Raw genomic sequence first — 18,492 nt, forward strand, 5'->3', positions numbered from 1 at the left:
ATATCTACAAACACTTTCAAAAGCCTTTTATATTTATATTGACTTAGTGCTGATAGTTTTTGAGTGATTGAATCACATACTCACATTTCACCAGCTGTCATTTAGCTTCCATTTAAATATTTTCTGCGTAAGATAAAATTACAGTTCAACCATCCTAATTTATACCTGTACATGTAGGGTTCTTGGACTAATTTCTGCTGTGAGGTGAACATCCCTGCTTAGCATTTACTCTTCATGTCATCTGATATAATGATACCTGTGGGTGGCATAATTGTAGGTACAAGAACAACTTAACAACAAAATTTTATTTAGGTATTGGAAAATTTGTTACCCCTTTAAAAAACATTTTTTTTTATTATTATTATTATTATTATTATGAGACAGAGTCTCACTCTGTTGCCCGGGCTTATTATTATTATTATTTTGAGACAGAGTCTCACTCTGTCACCCAGGCTAGAGTGCAGTGGTGTGATCTTGGCTCAGTGCAGCCTCCACCTCCCAGGTTCAAACAATTCTTGTGCCTTGGCCTCCCAAGTAACTGGGATTACAGGTGTGTGTCACCATGCCTGGCAAATTTTTGTATTTTTTTTTAGTAGAGACAGGGTTTTGCCATGTTGACCAGGCTGGTCTTGAACTCCTGACCTCAAGAAATCTGCCTTCCTCAGCCTTGCAAAGTGCTGGGATTATAGGCATGAGCCACCACACCCAGCCTAAAAAACATATTTTACAGTGTTTAAAACTAGGTTACTAGAAATTCCAGCTCTGGTTTTTCTAGGTGTATATTTGTTTTATGGATTAATTCAGCCATTTAAAATGATTTATGTGTTTAACAGTATGCCACCCTAAGTTGCCCTTACCTTCTGTTCACTTCCATTTTAAAGCGTTTTTCTAAACTAAAAAGAGAAATAAGTCTATCTTTTAAATTATTGTACCAAGAACATGGAGTAAATTATTAGCTTTAGTCCTGTCATCTTCTGTCATCACCTATATTCCCTTTACCCTAGATAATCAGTATTAAGCTTTCCAAATTGGTTTACCATCCTGGTCAAATTCTTTTAACATCTCTCAGTACTCTGCCGTAGAAATTTCTTATATATCAAAAGTAGTATTTAAAGGGCTCTGATCATTTTGCTGCTGTTACTAGAGTTTCAGAACATCATGTTCTTTGTAAACTCCTACTGTGTGATTGTGCATATATTAAAATATCTTTTCATCTTAAGAATGGAACTTTTATTCCTTAAATATTTTAAGAAAACTTTCTGATATATTCAACTAACCATACCTTTACATTAGGAATATAAATAGCTGCCATTATAATAAATGGCGTACCATAGGGTCATGTAAAAATATAACAGGGAGCATATTACAAGACTGCAGTTTAATTCTGGTGTTTGTAGGATGTGCTAAAGTTAGAGAGCTGAATGATTTTCTTGTAAAACATGATAGTGTAATGAGGCCTCCTTCCTATTGTTGGCCAATATTACTTGGTACTTTCAAGGAAGTGCATTTCTTTTTGTTGTTGTTGTTGGGTTTTTTTTGTTGTTTTTTTGTTTTTTGCTTTTTGAGGCAGGGTTCATTTAGAATCAGAAAAGATTTTCCATAAGTATGTTTTATTTAGACATATAATTCTCATTAATAATTCTCAATTGGCTGGGCACAGTGGCTCACGCCTGTAATCCCAGCACTTTGGGAGGCCAAGGCTGGCAGATCTTGAGGGCAGGAGTTCAAGACCAGCCTGGCCAACATGGTGAAACCCTGTCTCTACTAAAAATACAAAAAATTAGCCAGGCGTGGGGGCAGGCGCCTGTAATCCCACTGAGGCAGGAGAATCACGGAAGGCAGGGGTTGCAGTGAGCTGAGATTGTGCCATTGCACTCCAGTCTGGGCAACAAGAGTGAAACTCCATCTCAAAATAATAATAATAATAGTTCTCATTTTACTTTCAGAGGATATTTTTAGGTGCTGAAGCAATAATTTATCAATATACAGATTAGGTATAATGTGATCTTAGATACATAACATATATTTAAAAATCAACAGATATCTCTTTTTACTTTCATATATACATTTATATTTTGCCCTCGTGATTTCTGTCTTCCTTCTGTCTAGAGCTACAGTGCATGCCATTATATTTGTCATCTAGGAACTTACTGACTAGTGGGGAACACAGGTGAGTGAATAATGACAAAATGAAACCACTGACTTCCTAGAGAAAGGTTAGCAAGTTTTTCAGAAAAGATGACGTTTGAGTTGGAAGATGGTAGGAGTTTGAAGATGATAGATAAGACATGGAGTGTAACCTTTCGGCAAGAGAAAAATAATGGATACAGATTTTCAAGAGACCATTGCTATCTGCATAGCAATGAGGGGAAAAAACCATAATTTTAAAAATTTGTAGTCTTTAAACTCATTGAAGAACTGTGTCACAGAAAAGTTTAAATGGACAAAGCTCACGGGAGAGACTACGTCTTCCTAGAAAAGAAGTGCCTGGTGGCCATTTGCATCGGTGGAAGCATTAACTGAGTCATAGGTGGATAAAGGAGCAAGCCTTCTATAAATAAGGGATCTTTTATGGTACTAGGAGAAACCTGCAGAACTTTTAATATCCACTTGTGGGCTGACATGACAGATTAGAGTATGGGATCCTCAAACAGAGCTAGGCCAACCCTCACACTGAATCTCAGCAGGACTTTTGTTGAGTAAAAAGTGATGAAGAAAATTGGGACTGAGCTAGAGAAAGAAGAATCTTAAAGCCAGAGGAGAGACCTGATTCCATGTTCAAGACATTTGAAACCAAAGACATTTGAACTGGAACTAAAAGTTTCAACTCAGATAAACTCCTAGAGTTTATCTTTGAAGAGATATATTATTCACTCTACCTGCTTGGCAGGAAACAAAACACTTTCTCTGGGAGAAAATATTTCCTTCTTTGGTATCTATTGTTCTTTTGTACACAATGTTTGGCAAAAATAAAAATTTTGAGAGACTTGAGGAAAGGAAAATGGGATCCATAATCAAGAGAAAATATAGTGTAAATAAACTCACCAATAACCCAGATGTTTGAATTAACAGACAAAAACTTAAAAAAAAAAACTTATGTTAAAGAATTTAGAAGAAACGATGGTCAAAATTGGTAAGTAGGTAGCAAATTTCAGCAGAGAAATGGAAACTATAAAACTAAATGAAAATTCTAGAACAAAAAAGTACCATGTCTGAAGAATTAATTGGATGGACTTATTAGAGTCAGGTCAATAAAAATGATATAAAACAGAAGCACAGAAGTAGAATGGGAAAAGAACATCAGAGACCTGTGGGGCAACATTAAATGGTCTAACATACATGTGACTGGAATCTCAAGAGAGAGAATGGGGCAGAACAAAATCTGAAAAAAAGAAAAAAAAAAAAAGAGTCTGAGGGCCGGGCACGGTGGCTCACACCTGTAATCCTAGCACTTTGGTAGGCCAAGGTGGGCAGATCACTTGAGGTCAGGAGTTTAAGACCAGCCTGGCCAAAATGGTTAAACCCCATCTCTACTAAAAATACAAAAATTACCCAATTTTTTTGTGTTTTGGCTCATGCCTGTAACTGGCTACTTAGGTGGCCGAGGCAGGAGAATCTCTTGAACCCAGGAATTAGAGGTTGCAGTGAGACAAGATTGTGCCATACGCTCTAGCCTGGGCAACAGAGTGAGACTCCTGTCTTCAACAACAGCAACCGAAAGAACTAATAACAAAATTAAGATTAAAAAAAGAACATGTCTGAGAATGTGCCAAGATTTTTGAAAAGATACAAAGCCACATACCAAAGACAGTGAACAGAACCAAGTGGAATAAAAATAAAGAGAACCACAGCTAACCACATCATAATTGAATTACTGAAAACCAGTAATGTGTTGGACAGGAGTGTTGTTAAGGCAGTGTATTATACTTTAATTGGAAATGTTTTTTCTTTTTTAGAGATTCATAAAAGTGTGGTGCTATTTACAGCTTTCATGAAATACTAAAAGCAGCTAGAGTAGAAAATACATTGAATTCAGAGGAACAACAAAAATAATGACAACTGACTTCCCATCAGAAACATAGAAGTCCAAAGAAAATGGAATGACATCTTTTAAGTATTTAAATTTTTCAGCCAGGTGTGGTGTCTCACGCCTGTAATCCCAGCACTTTGGGAGGCTGAGGCATGCGGATCACCTGAGATCAGGAGTTCAAGACCAGCCTTGCCAACATGGCGAAACCCTGTGTCTACTAAAAATATGAAAATTAGCTGGGTATGGTGGCGCATACCTGTAATCCCAGCTACTCGGGAGGCTGAGGCAGGAGAATCGCTTGAACCCAGGAGGAGGAGGTTGCAATTAGCCGAGACCATGCCACTGTACTCCAGCCTGGGTAACAGAACAAGGCTCTGTCTCAAGCAAAACAAAACAAAAAACAAAATTTGATTTAGACTTCTATAACCAGTAAAAATACCCTTTAAAGAATGAGTACAAAGTGAAGGCAATTTCATACAAATAAAACAGAGAATCTCCCATGATGCACTAGAAGAAATACTAACAGGATTTTTAAGCTGAAGGAAAATGATTCTACATGGCAGTCTGAATCTGCAAGAAGGAAAGAAAAGCACTAGAAAATGTGTGGAAAAAATGGAAAGACAGAGTATTTTAAAAATTCATTTTACAAAAACAAAACCAGTATATTGTGGAGTTTATCACACAGAAAAGTAAAATGCATGACAAAAACTTTACAAAAGGTAAGAGTAAATGAGGTACACTATTATAAAGTTGTTACATTGTGAAATATAATTTATTTCACGGTAATCAAGGTAGACTGATAATTTAAGAATATATGTTATACTTTCTAGAGTAACCACTAAAAGCAATACAAAGTTACATAGCTAAAAAGTAAATAAAGCATATAAAATGGAGTACTAAGAATGACATGGCAGAATTCAGTGCGAGGATTTTGGAGTAGTAGAAGCAGGAGGTTTAGCTTAGAAAATGGTAGTGTAGGCTGGGCGCGGTGGCTCAAGCCTGTAATCCCAGCACTTTGGGAGGCCGAGATGGGCGGATCACAAGGTCAGGAGATCGAGACCATCCTGGCTAACATGGTGAAACCCCGTCTCTACTAAAAATACAAAAAACTAGCCGGGCAAGGTGGCGGGCGCCTGTAGTCCCAGCTACTCGGGAGGCTGAGGCAGGAGAATGGCGTAAACCCGGGAAGCAGAGCTTGCAGTGAGCTGAGCTCCAGCCACTGCACTCCAGCCTGGGCGACAGAGCGAGACTCCGTCTCAAAAAAAAAAAAAAAAAAAAAAAAAAGGAATGGTAGTGTAGGTGTTAGATTATGAAGGGCCTTTTATATCATACCACGTAGTTTGTACCTTACCATTATGAGCCATTGGAATTTATTTTAGGCAGAGGATTGATATCATGTTATTTACAAAATTAACTGCTAGGGTTAATATTCTGTTATTTACAAGATTAACTGGTATTTTCTACTATAAATTTTGTCTTTAAGATACTGTCTTCAACTACTAGGGTTTGAGGGGAGGGAAAGGACTTGACATAAATTGGAGAGAGACTTCTAGGATAGAATAGATAGACCTATAAGACTTATGCAATATTGCAGTAAAAAGTAGAGGGAAGAATCAATTCTATCTGTAGTAGCTACCTTTGGAAACAATTGGATGTTGGTGTTATATGAGAAAGGAAGGTTAGGTGTAGTATCCAACCCAAGGAAGAAGATAATGAGTTCCAGCCTGAGTGTAGTTGATTTCATATACCTTGAGGATAGCCAGCTGGAGATAATGAGTGAGCATCTGTCTATAAAACTTAAAAGAGTCGGCCGGGCGCGGTGGCTCAAGCCTGTAATCCTAGCACTTTGGGAGGCCGAGACGGGCGGATCACGAGGTCAGGAGATCGAGACCATCCTGGCTAAAACGGTGAAACCCCGTCTCTACTAAAAAAAATACAAAAAACTAGCCGGGTGAGGCGGCGGGCGCCTGTAGTCCCAGCTACTCGGGAGGCTGAGGCAGGAGAATGGCGTAAAACCCGGGAGGCGGAGCTTGCAGTGAGCTGAGATCCGGCCACTGCGCTCCAGCCTGGGGGACAGAGCAAGACTCCGTCTCAAAAAAAAAAAAAAAAAAAAACTTAAAAGAGTCGTGTAGGTCTCAGATATGTGTCTTAGTTAACCAATTCTAAGATATGCATTTTGTCACACTTGACGTCCCTGAAAACAGATTGTGACTTATAATTAATGGCCTCCCAAACTCCTTTTTGGAAAGGCAGCAGTGTTGGATGTTCTTATTGTTGTATCAATTGAATTTTGTGCAATATTGATAATTCGTGTGTTGATTGGAGGAATAAACAACTTCATATTTTATTGCAAAAAATGCTTTATGAGACTTAAAAAGGGAAATAGTTACAACTAAATGAAGCTGCATTAAGTGCCAAAGGATTGCTGTCATATGCAAAGCATTGAGATTGATGGCACCAGAAGAAATTGCCATATTCATGGGAGTAAAGAAATTTCAAAGCAATGAGAGGCTGATGTGACTATTTCATGTGTTACACAGGACTGTTGTTAAGGCAGTGTATCATAGTTTGATTGGAAGTGTTTTCTTTCTTTTTTAGAGATTCATAAGAGTATGGTGCTGCTTACAACTTCCATGAAAAGAATCATTGGCATATAGGTAGTAGTTGAAGACACGGGAATGGAGGAAACATCTAGGGGAACAAAGAATGAAGTGAGGTGTCTGTGAATAGGATCTGGTATGGATTCTGGTGTGTGTGTATTTTCCATTTAGCAGTAGAGGCAGAATGCATACCTGCTCTGACTGCTAAATGCATGCACTTCTTGATCTCCATCAGCTTCTGCTCCAAAATTTGTCAGTGACCTTTTTACTTTCCTAAGCCAAAGAATAGTAGCACCAAAGTGTTACTAGTGAGAAATACGATGGTGTTCCAAGGAATTTAATCCTGCTTTTGGAAGTGATGTATACAGTTAAGCCAAGGAAATGCTGTATATAAAAATAGAGGAAGACCCCCGCCAAAAAAAAAATCATTAGTAATGTTACATGCTGATGAGGCACCAGATCAAGAAAAAAGCAGAAAAACATCAACTGTGAGCAAAATAGGAATGTTGCACTTCCTTTAGTATTTTTCCACAAAAATTTTTTCCCCCATCTTGTTTTATTTTTTTCTTATAGTAAATTTCCTTTCAAAAATTACAAGTACTATGTGTCTTCCATAAATAAATAATTCAGACAAATACAAACTTTATTACTTTCTCTTATTTTCTTTCTTCAAGTATTCATTTAAGACTTTTTTGTTAAATGCCTGCAGATTATTCGTCATTGTTCAAGGTGCTAGGGATATAATGGTAAACATGGTAGTCCTTTGCTCTCATACTTGTATTCTAAGAGGGGAGGCAGACAAAAGTTTTTTCAAGTAGTGACATTTTCTAAAAAGAAAGAAAACATAGTTCCATTGTAGAAGCAGCAGTCTTGGATAGGGCATTTAGGGATGGATTTTCAAAAGATATGATACTCTGAGCCAGGCACTGTGGCTGAAGCCTGTCATCTCAGCACTTTGGGAGGCTGAGGTGGGCAGATCATGAGGTCAGGAGGTCGAGACCATCCTGGCTAACATGGTGAAACCCCATCTCTACTAAAAAAATACAAAAAGTTAGCTGGGCATGGTGGCGGGTGCCTGGGGCTGAGGCAGGATAATGGCGTGAACCCGGGAGGCGGAGCTTGCAGTGAGCTGAGATCGTGCCACTGCACTTCAGCCTGGGAGACAGAGCAAGACTCCGTCTCAAAACAAAAAAAAAAAGATACTCAAGCTGAGATCTGAAAGAGTTAGCTGTGGAAAGGTTGACAGAAGAACATGTACAAAGGGTCTGAGGTAGAAACAAGTCTGATGTGCTGTAGGAACAGAAGGAAGGACATTTGTAGGAGAGAACATAGCCATGGACCAGGTTGTGTGGGACCATGTAAGCTTTATACCTCTTAATTCCCACCCCTTTTCTTCAGTTAAGCAGTGTTACTGATATAGTTTGGCTCTGTGTCTCCACCCAAATCTCATCTCAAATTGTAATCTCCATGTATTGAGGGAGGGACCTGTAATCCCCATGTGTCTAGAGAAGGTGGTGATTGGATCATGAGGGCGTTTTCTCCCGTGATGTTCTCATGATAGTGAGTTATCAGGAGATCCAGTGGTTTTTGTGTTTGACAGTTCCTCCTTCATGCACTCACACTCTCTCATGCCACCTTGTGAAGAAGGTGCCTGCTTCCCCTTCCGCCATGAATGTAAATTTCCTGAGGCCTCCCAGCCATGTGGAACTGTGAGTCAATTAAACCTCCTTTGTTTACAGATTACCCATTTTAAGTTATGTTGCAGAGCCCACTCACATTAGCATCTTCTGTTTACCGTCAAACTTTTAAGATGCTTTGCACACCACATTTATTTTCTCATCTTGTTGTCATAAAATGTCTTTTTTTCCCCCTTAGAAACAGGGTCTTATTCTGTCACCCAGGCCTGAGTGCAGTGGCACAGTCATAGCTCACTGCAGCCTTGAACCCCTGGGCTCAAGGGATCCTCTCACAGCCTCCCAAGTAACTAGGACTATAGACATGTACTAACGTGCCAGGCTAATTTTTTATTTTTTATTTTTAAAGATGGGGTCTCACTGTGTTACCCAGGCTGGTCTCTACTTCCTGGGCTCAAGCCATCCTACTGCCTAAGGTTCCCAAGTAGTTGAGATTATAGGTGCAACCTGCCACACCTGGTGAAATCTCTATTTTGATATTATAGTCATTTGATTAGAGTTTATCTTGTATTATTTTCATCAAATACATTTGGGTGATACACTTCTGGATCTTTGCAAGTCCAAAAATATCTTCATTTTGCCCTATACCTATCTTAACTGGCTGTCAATTTCTTAATTTCTTCTTAATAGTTAGTAAATTGTTTGTCTTCTAGTGTTATAGGTGAGAAATTTGATGTTAGTCTTTTCTTGTAAGAAACTTGTTCTTTCTGTATGGCAAAGTTTGTAAAATTCTTGTCCTCAAAATTTAGGATTTCCAGTAGAATGTAGTTTCTTTTTTCTTCCTAAAATATTCCTCCTGATAATGAAGTAAGCTCTTGAAATTGACACGCCTTTAACTCAAAAATTTTCTTCTAGTATATATTTAATTATATCTCCATTTGTTTCTTTTTCTCCTTTTGGAACTTTAAAACTACTAGTAATTTCATTTTCTCCTCTTGGAACTTTAAAACTACATAAAATTTTACACTACAGTTTCAAAGTCTTATATGTTCCTTATGATTGCCATTTTCTTTGTGTTTTTGCCCTGTGTTATAAGCAGTAGGACAAAAATTGACCTTTTGCAGCAACTTTAGCCTTTTTGACTGATTCACGGTAATAAGTATATTTTACATGGCAACCCAGTTCACACATAGCTAATCAAAACAAAAATGTCATGACATAATATTTATCCTAACAATAGGTGATGCACTGTATTTTCTGTTCTAGTTTATTCTGTCTTTTTATTCTATTTTAGTTAAAAAGAAAAAAGATGATAGTTTTTAAATACTAAATCAGTGGTTCTCAACCAGGGCAACTTTGTTTCCCAGGGAACATTTGGTAGTATCTGGAGATACTTGATTGTCACAACTAGGGAGGATGCTGCTGGCATCTAGAGGGTAAGAGGCCAGAGATGCTGCTAAACATTCTATAATGCACAGGACAGTCCCCACAACAAATTACCTGGCCAAATGTCAGTGCTGCCAAGGTTGAGAAGCACTACAGTATAAATTTATTTCATTACTCCTCAGTGTAATGATTCTCTACTCTGACTATGCATTCATAAGAATCACATGGGGAGATTGATTTCATAACTCTGAGATTACGTGGTGACTAGTAGTTTTTTAATGTTTTAAATGTTTCATTCTTCAGTGTTTTAAAAATATGTACCATCGTATATGGTTATGACAAATATTCAGTCCTAATTTTATGTGGCAGTGGTGTTTTTTTGGGTAAAAGCTAGTGGTTAATCTGATAGTTTCAGCAGTATAATTTTTACACCTTTATTGAGCTTTCCAGTTAAACTATAAGTTAAAAAAATTCTTTTGTTAGATTATCCTGTGTTTTTGAGTGTTGTTGAAAATGAGGTAAATTTAACTTGGTTACTAGACATTATTTCAGGTAAGAATTTCCAGTGACATAAGGTTATTATATAAACTGTGTAATCTTGTATCTCCTGTAGATTATATTTTAAAGTCCAGAATAAGCACCATTCCCAGGTAGTTTGCACACCAGCAGATTTCATATGATACTGCATTCTTGTAAGCCCGTGTTTCTATCTGGTGATAGAAGTAAGATTATGCTTGTTTAGACCACATAGAGGAGGTCATACTTCATAGGTCAGTCTTGTTACAAATAGAAGAGTCTAGCGTGGAATCAGAGTAGTTTGCAAAGTTGAGCCTTTGGGTTTCTAGAATTGGAGAAGACCTTGAGTTATAGAAGGGGTTAATTACAAATTGTATATGGATTTGAAGATCTGTGATGTTCCTTCCAAATCTAAAATGCTTTTCTCTTGTCTGTCAACAGGTACAACTGTAACTGCTTTAAGATTATTTAAGAATCTACCTGTAAGAAAGCAGTTTTACTCAACTGCAAAAAAATGTAAAGATGAAATAAAAAAGATCCAAGATCTCCTCATGAGCTATGGTATCCTTAAACCTGACTTAAGGATTGTTTTTGTACATAACAAGGTAAGCATTATTTTATTTTTATAAGTTTCTGGGTATATGATATAAATAAATGAACAGTGTATACTTTCTAAATCAGTTAAATATGGGCTATGACTAAATGTGTGCCCTCACAAAATTTTGTTGAAAACCTAATCACCGTGTGATGTTATTAGGGAGTGGGACCTTTGAGGAGTGAAATTCATGCCCTTAAAATAAAGGAGACCTCAGAGGGCTGCCTTCCTTCTGCCATGTGAGGAGGCCACTACATAGTCAGAGACACCATCTATGAACCAGAAAGTGGGAGCTCACTAGACACCAAGTCATCTGGTACCTTGATCTTGGACTTCTCAGCTTCCCAAATTGTGAAAAATAAATTTATATTGCTTATAAGCTACCTAGTTTATGGTATTTTGCTACAGCAGCCCAAAGACAACATGTGAAGAGTCTTTTTTTCAAAATGCTAGTCCACATTTGTCTAGTTTTATCTTTATTACATAAAGAGTGTCTATAACTGGTTGCCTAATATGTATATGATCTGATTGAACCTTTCATTTCTTAATCTCTAAAATCAGGGATTCCACCAGCAGATATTTTTCATCTAAGAAATGGCTTGAGTGCTTCCTTTTATCAGGTGCTGTGATAGATTCTGAAAATATGAAAACGAGTAAGACTGGTTCTTTTCCTTTAAAGACTTCACAATTTAGTGACATTTTTCACCCTCTACATTGTTTATTCTTTGGAAGAGTGTGTGTGTCGGGAGGATACAAGTATAATTTTGTTACATGGATATGTTGCGTAGTGGCGAAGTCAGAGCTTTTAGTATATCCATCATTAGAGTAACATACATTTTACCTTTTAAATAATTTGTCATCATCCACCCTCCTCCCTGTCTCACTCTTGTGAGTCTCCATTGTCTATCATTCCACACACTATGTCCATACTTGTGGTTTAGCTTCCACTTATGAGTGAAAACATGCAGTTTTTTGTCTTTTTTCTGTATTTGTCTTTTTCTGAGTTTCACTTAAGATAATGACTTCCAGTTCCATCCTTGTTGCTACAAAAGATGTGATTTCATTCTTTTTTATGATTGAATAGTATTCCACTGTGTATACATACACATTTTCCGTATCCATTTATATGTTGATAGCACTTAAGTTGATTCTATATCTTTACTATTGTGAATAGTGCTGTGATAAACATATAAGTACAGGTGTCCTTCTGGTATAATGATTTCCTTTGGGTAGATACCCAGTAGGGAGATTACTTGGTCAAATGGTAGTTCTATTTGTAGTTCTTTTAGAAATCTCTGTACTGTTTTCCATAGACGTTATGCTAATTTACATTCCCATCAGCAGTGAGTAAAGGTTCCCTTTTCTCTGCATCCTCACCAACATCTGTTATTTTTCGTCTTTTAATCATAGCCATTCTGACTAAGGCAAGATGATAATCTCATTGTGGCTAAATTTGCATTTTTCTAGTGATTAGTGATGTTGAGCATTTTTTCATATGCTTGCTGGCCATTTGTCTTCTTTTGAGGAATGTCAATTCATGTCCTTTGCCCACTTTTTAATGGGATTATTTGTTTGTGTTTTTGTTTTTTGAGCTTCTTATACCTTCTGGATGTTATCTTTGTTGGATACATAGTTTGCAAATATTTACTCCTATTCTGCAGGCTGTCTGTTGACTCTGTTGATGATTTCTTTTGCTGTGCAGAAGCTTTTGAGTTTAAGGGAAACTCCAGCTCCTTTCCATTTTTCAAAGCAGGGCTGATAAGAGAAGGTAGTCATTTTGTTGCTTGTGAATCTTAAAGGAAAGAAAGGTTTGCATATTTTCTAATTATTCTGTTTATCTGATGAAATTTCACATGGGTATCCTGCAGGAAAGCGAACTACACAGCAATGTGGAAACCTGATGGGGAATAGGGAATTAACATTTATTGAGGGCCTACACAATGCCAGGACCTGTGCTAGGTGTATTAATTTTCTGTAATCCTCACAGCAATAACCAAGTGATGTAGGGATTATATCAATTTTGCAGTTGTTCTCTGAATGGAATTCAGATAGGTTGAATACTTTGCTCACTGTTGAGTAAATTGAGATGGGATTTGAAACTTAACATGCCTTCAGAGTGCTTACACTCTACTATGTTCTCTTCCTTTTTTTTCTTTCTTTTTTTAATTGAGAGGGGCTCGTTCTGTCACCCAGACTGGAGTGCAGTGGCATGGTCACAGGTCACTGCAGCCTCAGGCTCAAGCAATCCCTTCCACCTCAGCCTCCTGAGTAGCTGGGGCTACACATGTGTACCACCATGCCTGGCTCATTTTTAATTTTTTTTTGTAGAGATATGGAGGGTCTCCCTATGTTGCCCTGGTTGGTCTCAAACTTCTGAGCTTTCAAGCAATACACCCTCCTTGGCTTTCCAAAGTGCTGGGATTACAGGTGTGTGAGCTACTATGCCTGGTCCTTTTTCCTATTTTAATACTACTTTACATTTATATACTTTTTTCCCAGGTTTCAGAACAGTTACAATAACTTTGTGAGATAGAAGGCATTATCTCTGTTTATATGGGGGAACTTAAAGCTCAGAGCAACTAAAGGAATTGTTTTATATTTTACAGTAATAGTGCTTAGGTCAGAACCCTTTTTGATCCAGTTTTCCTATTGTCAGGAAGATTCTTTATTGAAGCCATGGTAGAATGTTTTTGATCAAAATCTTTGATCATTTAAAATAAATAAAATAAGAATAGCAACCTATTCTTGTTGGCATAGAGCTCAACCAAATGATACCTTGAGATCCCTTCCAGCGCCACCATGCTATGATTCCTTAGGATGTTAATGGATGGAGGCTCATCCTACTAATAAAAATAACTCTATGACTCTGGATCCAGAGGATATTTAGTAATAAAAAGTTTGTCCCGAATTAATAAAAGACCAACATTAGAAGGAACATAATAATTAGGAAGGAAAAACAGAAAAAAGTAAAATATAAAGAGAAATAGGAATTACATATTTGTAAAAGAAAAGTGGGCTGAGCGCGGTGGCTCACACCTATAATCCCAGCACTTTGGGAGGCCGAGGTGGGTGGATCACGAGGTCAGGAGATCGAGACCATCCTGGCTAACACAGTAAAACCCCGTCTCTACTAAAAATACAAAAATTAGCCAGGCGTGGTGGTGCGCGCCTGTAGTCCCAGCTACTCAGGAGCCTGAGGCAGGAGAATCACTTGAACCCGGGAAGTGGGGAGGTTGCAGTGAGCCGAGATCGTGCCACTGCACTCCAGCCTGGGCTACAGAGGGAGACTGTCTCAAAAAAAAAAAGAAAGAAAAGAAAAGAAAAAAGAAAAGTGAGTAGAAATCTTTTGAGTTAGAAAATATAGTAAGTGAAGGCTGGGTCTGGTGGCTTACACCTGTAATCCCAGCACCTTGGGAGGCCGAGGCAGGTGGATCACTTGAGGTCAGGAGTTGGAGACGAGCCTGGCCAACATGGTGAAACCCCATCTCTACTAAATGTACAAAAATTAGATGGATGTGGTGACAGATGCCTGTAATCGCAGCTACTCAGGAGGCTAAGACAGGAGAATTGCTTGAACCTAGGAGGCATAGGTTGCAGTGAGCCGAGATTGCACCACTGCACTCCAGCCTGGGCGACAGAGACTCTGTCTCGAAATAAATAAATAAATAAATAAATAAGATTATCATTTCGTGTGTGATGAAAATGAATATATTAGAAATTTTTGAAATGACATGAGAGTTATTTTCAGTCAAATATGTATCTTCTAAGTTTTTTTGAGAAGTTTATATCATTTTCCCAACCAACGTAAGATTATCAATGTAGGTATTTTCTTTAGAAATTGGAAAGTGGAAATTGGAACATAAAAAGTGGGCAAAGGATATGAACAGACATTTCTCAAAAGAAGACATTCATACAGCCAACAGACACATGAAAAAATGCTCATCATCACTGGCCATCAGAGAAATGCAAATCAAAACCACAATGAGATACCATCTCACACCAGTTAGAATGGCGATCATTAAAAAGTCAGGAAACAACAGGTGCTGGAGAGGATGTGGAGAAATAGGAACGCTTTTACACTGTTGGTGGGATTGTCAACTAGTTCAACCATTATGGAAAACAGTATGGCGATTCCTCAAGGATCTAGAACTAGATGTACCATATGACCCAGCCATCCCATTACTGGGTATATACCCAAAGGATTATAAATTATGCTGCTATAAAGACACATGCACACGTATGTTTATTGCAGCACTATTCACAATAGCAAAGACTTGGAATCAACCCAAATGTCTATCAGTGACAGATTGGATTAAGAAAATGTGGCACATATACACCATGGAATACTATGCAGCCATCAAAAAGGATGAGTTTGCGTCCTTTGTAGGGACACAGATGCAGCTGGAAACCATCATTCTTAGCAAACTATCACAAGAACAGAAAACCAAACACCGCATGTTCTCACTCATAGGTGGGAACTGAACAATAAGATCACTTGGACTCAGGAAGGGGAACATCACATACAGGGGCCTATCATGGGGAGGGGGGAGGGGGGAGGGATTGCATTGGGAGTTATACCTGATGTAAATGATGAGTTGATGGGTGCAGCACACCAACATGGCACAAGTATACATATGTAACAAACCTGCACGTTATGCACATGTACCCTACAACTTAAAGTATAATAATAATAAATGATTATTGACAGTAAAAAAAAAAAAAAAAAAAAGAAATTGGAAAGCAGGGGCCCCGCCACTAGCTCTCCGGGCGGGGCGGATGGCGCCTCGGTCTCCACCTCCACCTGCCTGCTCGTGGCCCTGCGTGAGAGGGCAGAGGCAGGGTGGAGGCGTTGGCGTGGCCACATGTGGGCCGCGGTTGCTGAGTGTGGCGTGGCAGTGGAGGAGGAGGTGGGGCATGAGCTGAAGCGGGATCCGGATCCATTGCTGTGCACGCTGGTGGGGGAGAGTCCCATGCGCCTCGCCTCGGTAGGAGCATCAACTGCGGGGCCTCTACCGACCTTACTAGAAAGATGAAACCTGATGAAACTCTTACGTTTGACCCAAGTCAACTCAAAGAAGTGGACCGGAGTCAGAATACAGCTACATTTTCTCCAGCCATTTCCCCAGTACATCCTGGAGAAGGGTTGGTTTTGAGGCCTGTGTGTACTGCTGACTTAGAGGGTTTTTTTTAAGGTATTGGGTCAGCTGACAGAGACTGGAGTTGTCAGCCCTGAACAGTTTATGAAATCTGGGGATTATGTTACAGTTGTAGAAGATGTGACTCTAGGACAGACTGTTGCTACAGCAACTCTGATAATAGAACATAAATTCATCCATTCCTGTGCTAAGAGAGGAAGAGTAGATGTTGTGGTTAGTGATGAATGCAGAGGAAAGCAGCTTGGCTAATTGTTATTATCAACCCTTACTTTGCTAAGCAAGAAACTGAACTGTTACAAGATTACCTTTGAATGTCTACCACAAAATGTTGGTTTCTATAAAAAGTTTGGATGTACTGTATCTGAAGAAAACTACATGTGTCGGTTTCTAAAGTAAAAATCTTGTAAGAAAATTGTTAAAAGAGCTAATGCTACAAGGCTCCACTCTTCTTAGAGTTAAAATATTTTGTTGCTGCAGCCAAGTGACCTCCATAAATACTGGACTGAAAAAACATTGTAATACTACAAGTAAAATGACATTTACAAGATTACTTTGGGCTGATGGGAAATGCTGTGAATTTAGATTACAAATGAATATTATAAAGGGGATGATTTTTTTTCATGTCTTTTTTTCCTTTTTTATTTCATTGTACATAATTCATGTTTTGATCTCTAAAACTATGCAGTCATCTTTAAAACTTTGGATCTTTAAAAACAAATACCCCATTACTCCTAAAATTTGACTGAAAAAACTCACAGATTTTTTCTTTTTCTTTTCTTTTTTTTTTTTTTTTTTGCTTTCTGCTTAGATTTTATTTTTTATTTTTATTATTATACTTTAAGGTCTAGGGTACATGTGCACAACGTGCAGGTTTGTTACATATGTAAACATGTGCCATGTTGGTGTGCTGCACCCATTAACTTGTCGTTTACATTAGGAATATCTCCTAATGCTATCCCTCCCCCCTCCCCATACCCCCTCGACAGCCCCTGGTGTGTGATGTTCCCCAACATGTGTCCAAGTGTTCTCGTTGTTCAATTAGGGGAGTGATTTTTAACCAAAGGAATATATTTTTAATTTGAATCTTTTCTTGCATTGTATTTTCCCAAAAGTTTCACTTCATTTCTTGGTAGTCAAGAGTATGGGTAATAAGGAGTTGTATGTCTGCTATCTGTGTTGCTCATGAAAAAAAAAAGAAGTATATATCGAATAAGGCTGTTTCTTATCACATGAATAAAATTAAATCTTTTTGTTTCAGAGAAACTTCTCAGTACGCTTAGGGATGTATCATTTCCCACGTACTAAGTCAGGCTGGATAAATTAGTTATTATAACTAAACATAGTGTAGTCCAACATTCGTTGATTCCAATACAGGCAAATAACCTGGTCAGTCTTTTAAAGAAGTAGAAGAAATGAAAATTATTTGACAAGATTAAAAGTAAAACAATTTAAATGTTTTACTAAAAGTTTATATAGGTCTATGTAGATAAAAAGTACCACTTGTCTTATCTGTGAATTATAACTATTCATTTGTTAAAAACACCTAAGAGCAATTGTAGTGGGACATCTAAGGTACTTTTTAACAGTGAATTAGCAAACCTCAGCATATGTGTTTCTACCTTTATTTTTTTCTTTTCATGGGTATCTGAAGCCTCTCTTCTGACTAACAGGTTTTTCAAAAATGGAATATCACAAAATTGAGTGAAATACAATACTTAAAAAATACATTGAACTGGATTTGTCAAATTCATAAAGTGTTGATGGAAGCTTTACTTTTTAGTGTGATTATAAGGGCACTACTCTAGTCATTATCCTGTTTTTATTTTATTTTAATTATTTTTTAAAGTTGAAAAATATTTTAATGGTTCTAATCTTTTGCATTCCATGTTACATTAAACCTGTTCATATGATGAGTAGTTTTCTGTTAGAACAAAAAAAGAAATTGGGAAGCAGTGTTTATAGTGTACTACATTTTATTATTTTTGGAGGACACTATATCAGAACTTATATTTAGCAAACACAAGTTCCTTTATAGCCTTCAGTAATTTCAGATGCAGTTCAAATCCTGGAGAGTATGTTGAGAGTATTATACTGTGAAAGTAATATAAAATCATCAAAAGTCTTTTTGTAAAATTAAGTATTAGCTATTATACAGAGAAATCATGGAGTGAATTAGAACAAGCTGTTTATGTTCAAGCTTTTTTTTCATAGTAGATTTTTTTTAATTTTTATATTTCTTAATAGTGCTGTTGCACCTTTAAAATGTCAAAATATGTTGTTAAACCTCCCAAAATAGCAATGGCGTGTTACTATAAATCTCTTTGAACATTGAGTCCTATTTTGCTCTTAGCCTTTTTCTTTTAAACATGCCTACTTTCATCATTCCTTATGTGCTTTTTTGTAAAGAATTTGTCAGCTTAAAATTTAAACCTGGCGATATTGTTGTCTTTATTTTTTTCTGCTTTAGAAACAAACAATCATATTGCACATAATACGAGAAGTACTATTGCTATTTTGATAACTTGGATTAGATAGTGTTCCTTCTTTTTATGAAGGTTTAACCTGCCAAGACATT

General features: G+C 37.5%; 1 protein-coding gene and 1 pseudogene across 19 annotated transcripts in view; both read left to right on the forward strand.

Annotated features, from left to right (window-relative positions):
- The window catches only part of PMS1 (PMS1 homolog 1, mismatch repair system component), a 92,301-nt gene that overhangs the window by 23,013 nt on the left and 50,796 nt on the right, over window positions 1-18,492 (forward strand). For 18 of the 19 annotated variants that reach the window (XR_006691102.3, XR_012421303.1, XR_012421304.1 and 15 more), the window contains one exon: window positions 10,608-10,771. Coding sequence is in view for 16 of the 19 variants with exons in the window: in XM_045367397.3 (XP_045223332.1) it covers window positions 10,608-10,771 (164 nt within the window). In the remaining 3 variants the exon portion in view is untranslated. Of the gene's footprint in view, window positions 1-6,629; window positions 6,767-10,607; window positions 10,772-18,492 lie in introns of those variants that run through there. The other variant, XM_045367398.3, reaches the window with a different exon arrangement.
- Window positions 15,642-16,520, forward strand: LOC141408197 (glucosamine 6-phosphate N-acetyltransferase pseudogene; annotated as a pseudogene).

The sequence above is a fragment of the Macaca fascicularis genome, chromosome 12 (genome assembly GCF_037993035.2).
Source record: "Macaca fascicularis isolate 582-1 chromosome 12, T2T-MFA8v1.1".
NCBI lineage: Eukaryota > Metazoa > Chordata > Mammalia > Primates > Cercopithecidae > Macaca > Macaca fascicularis.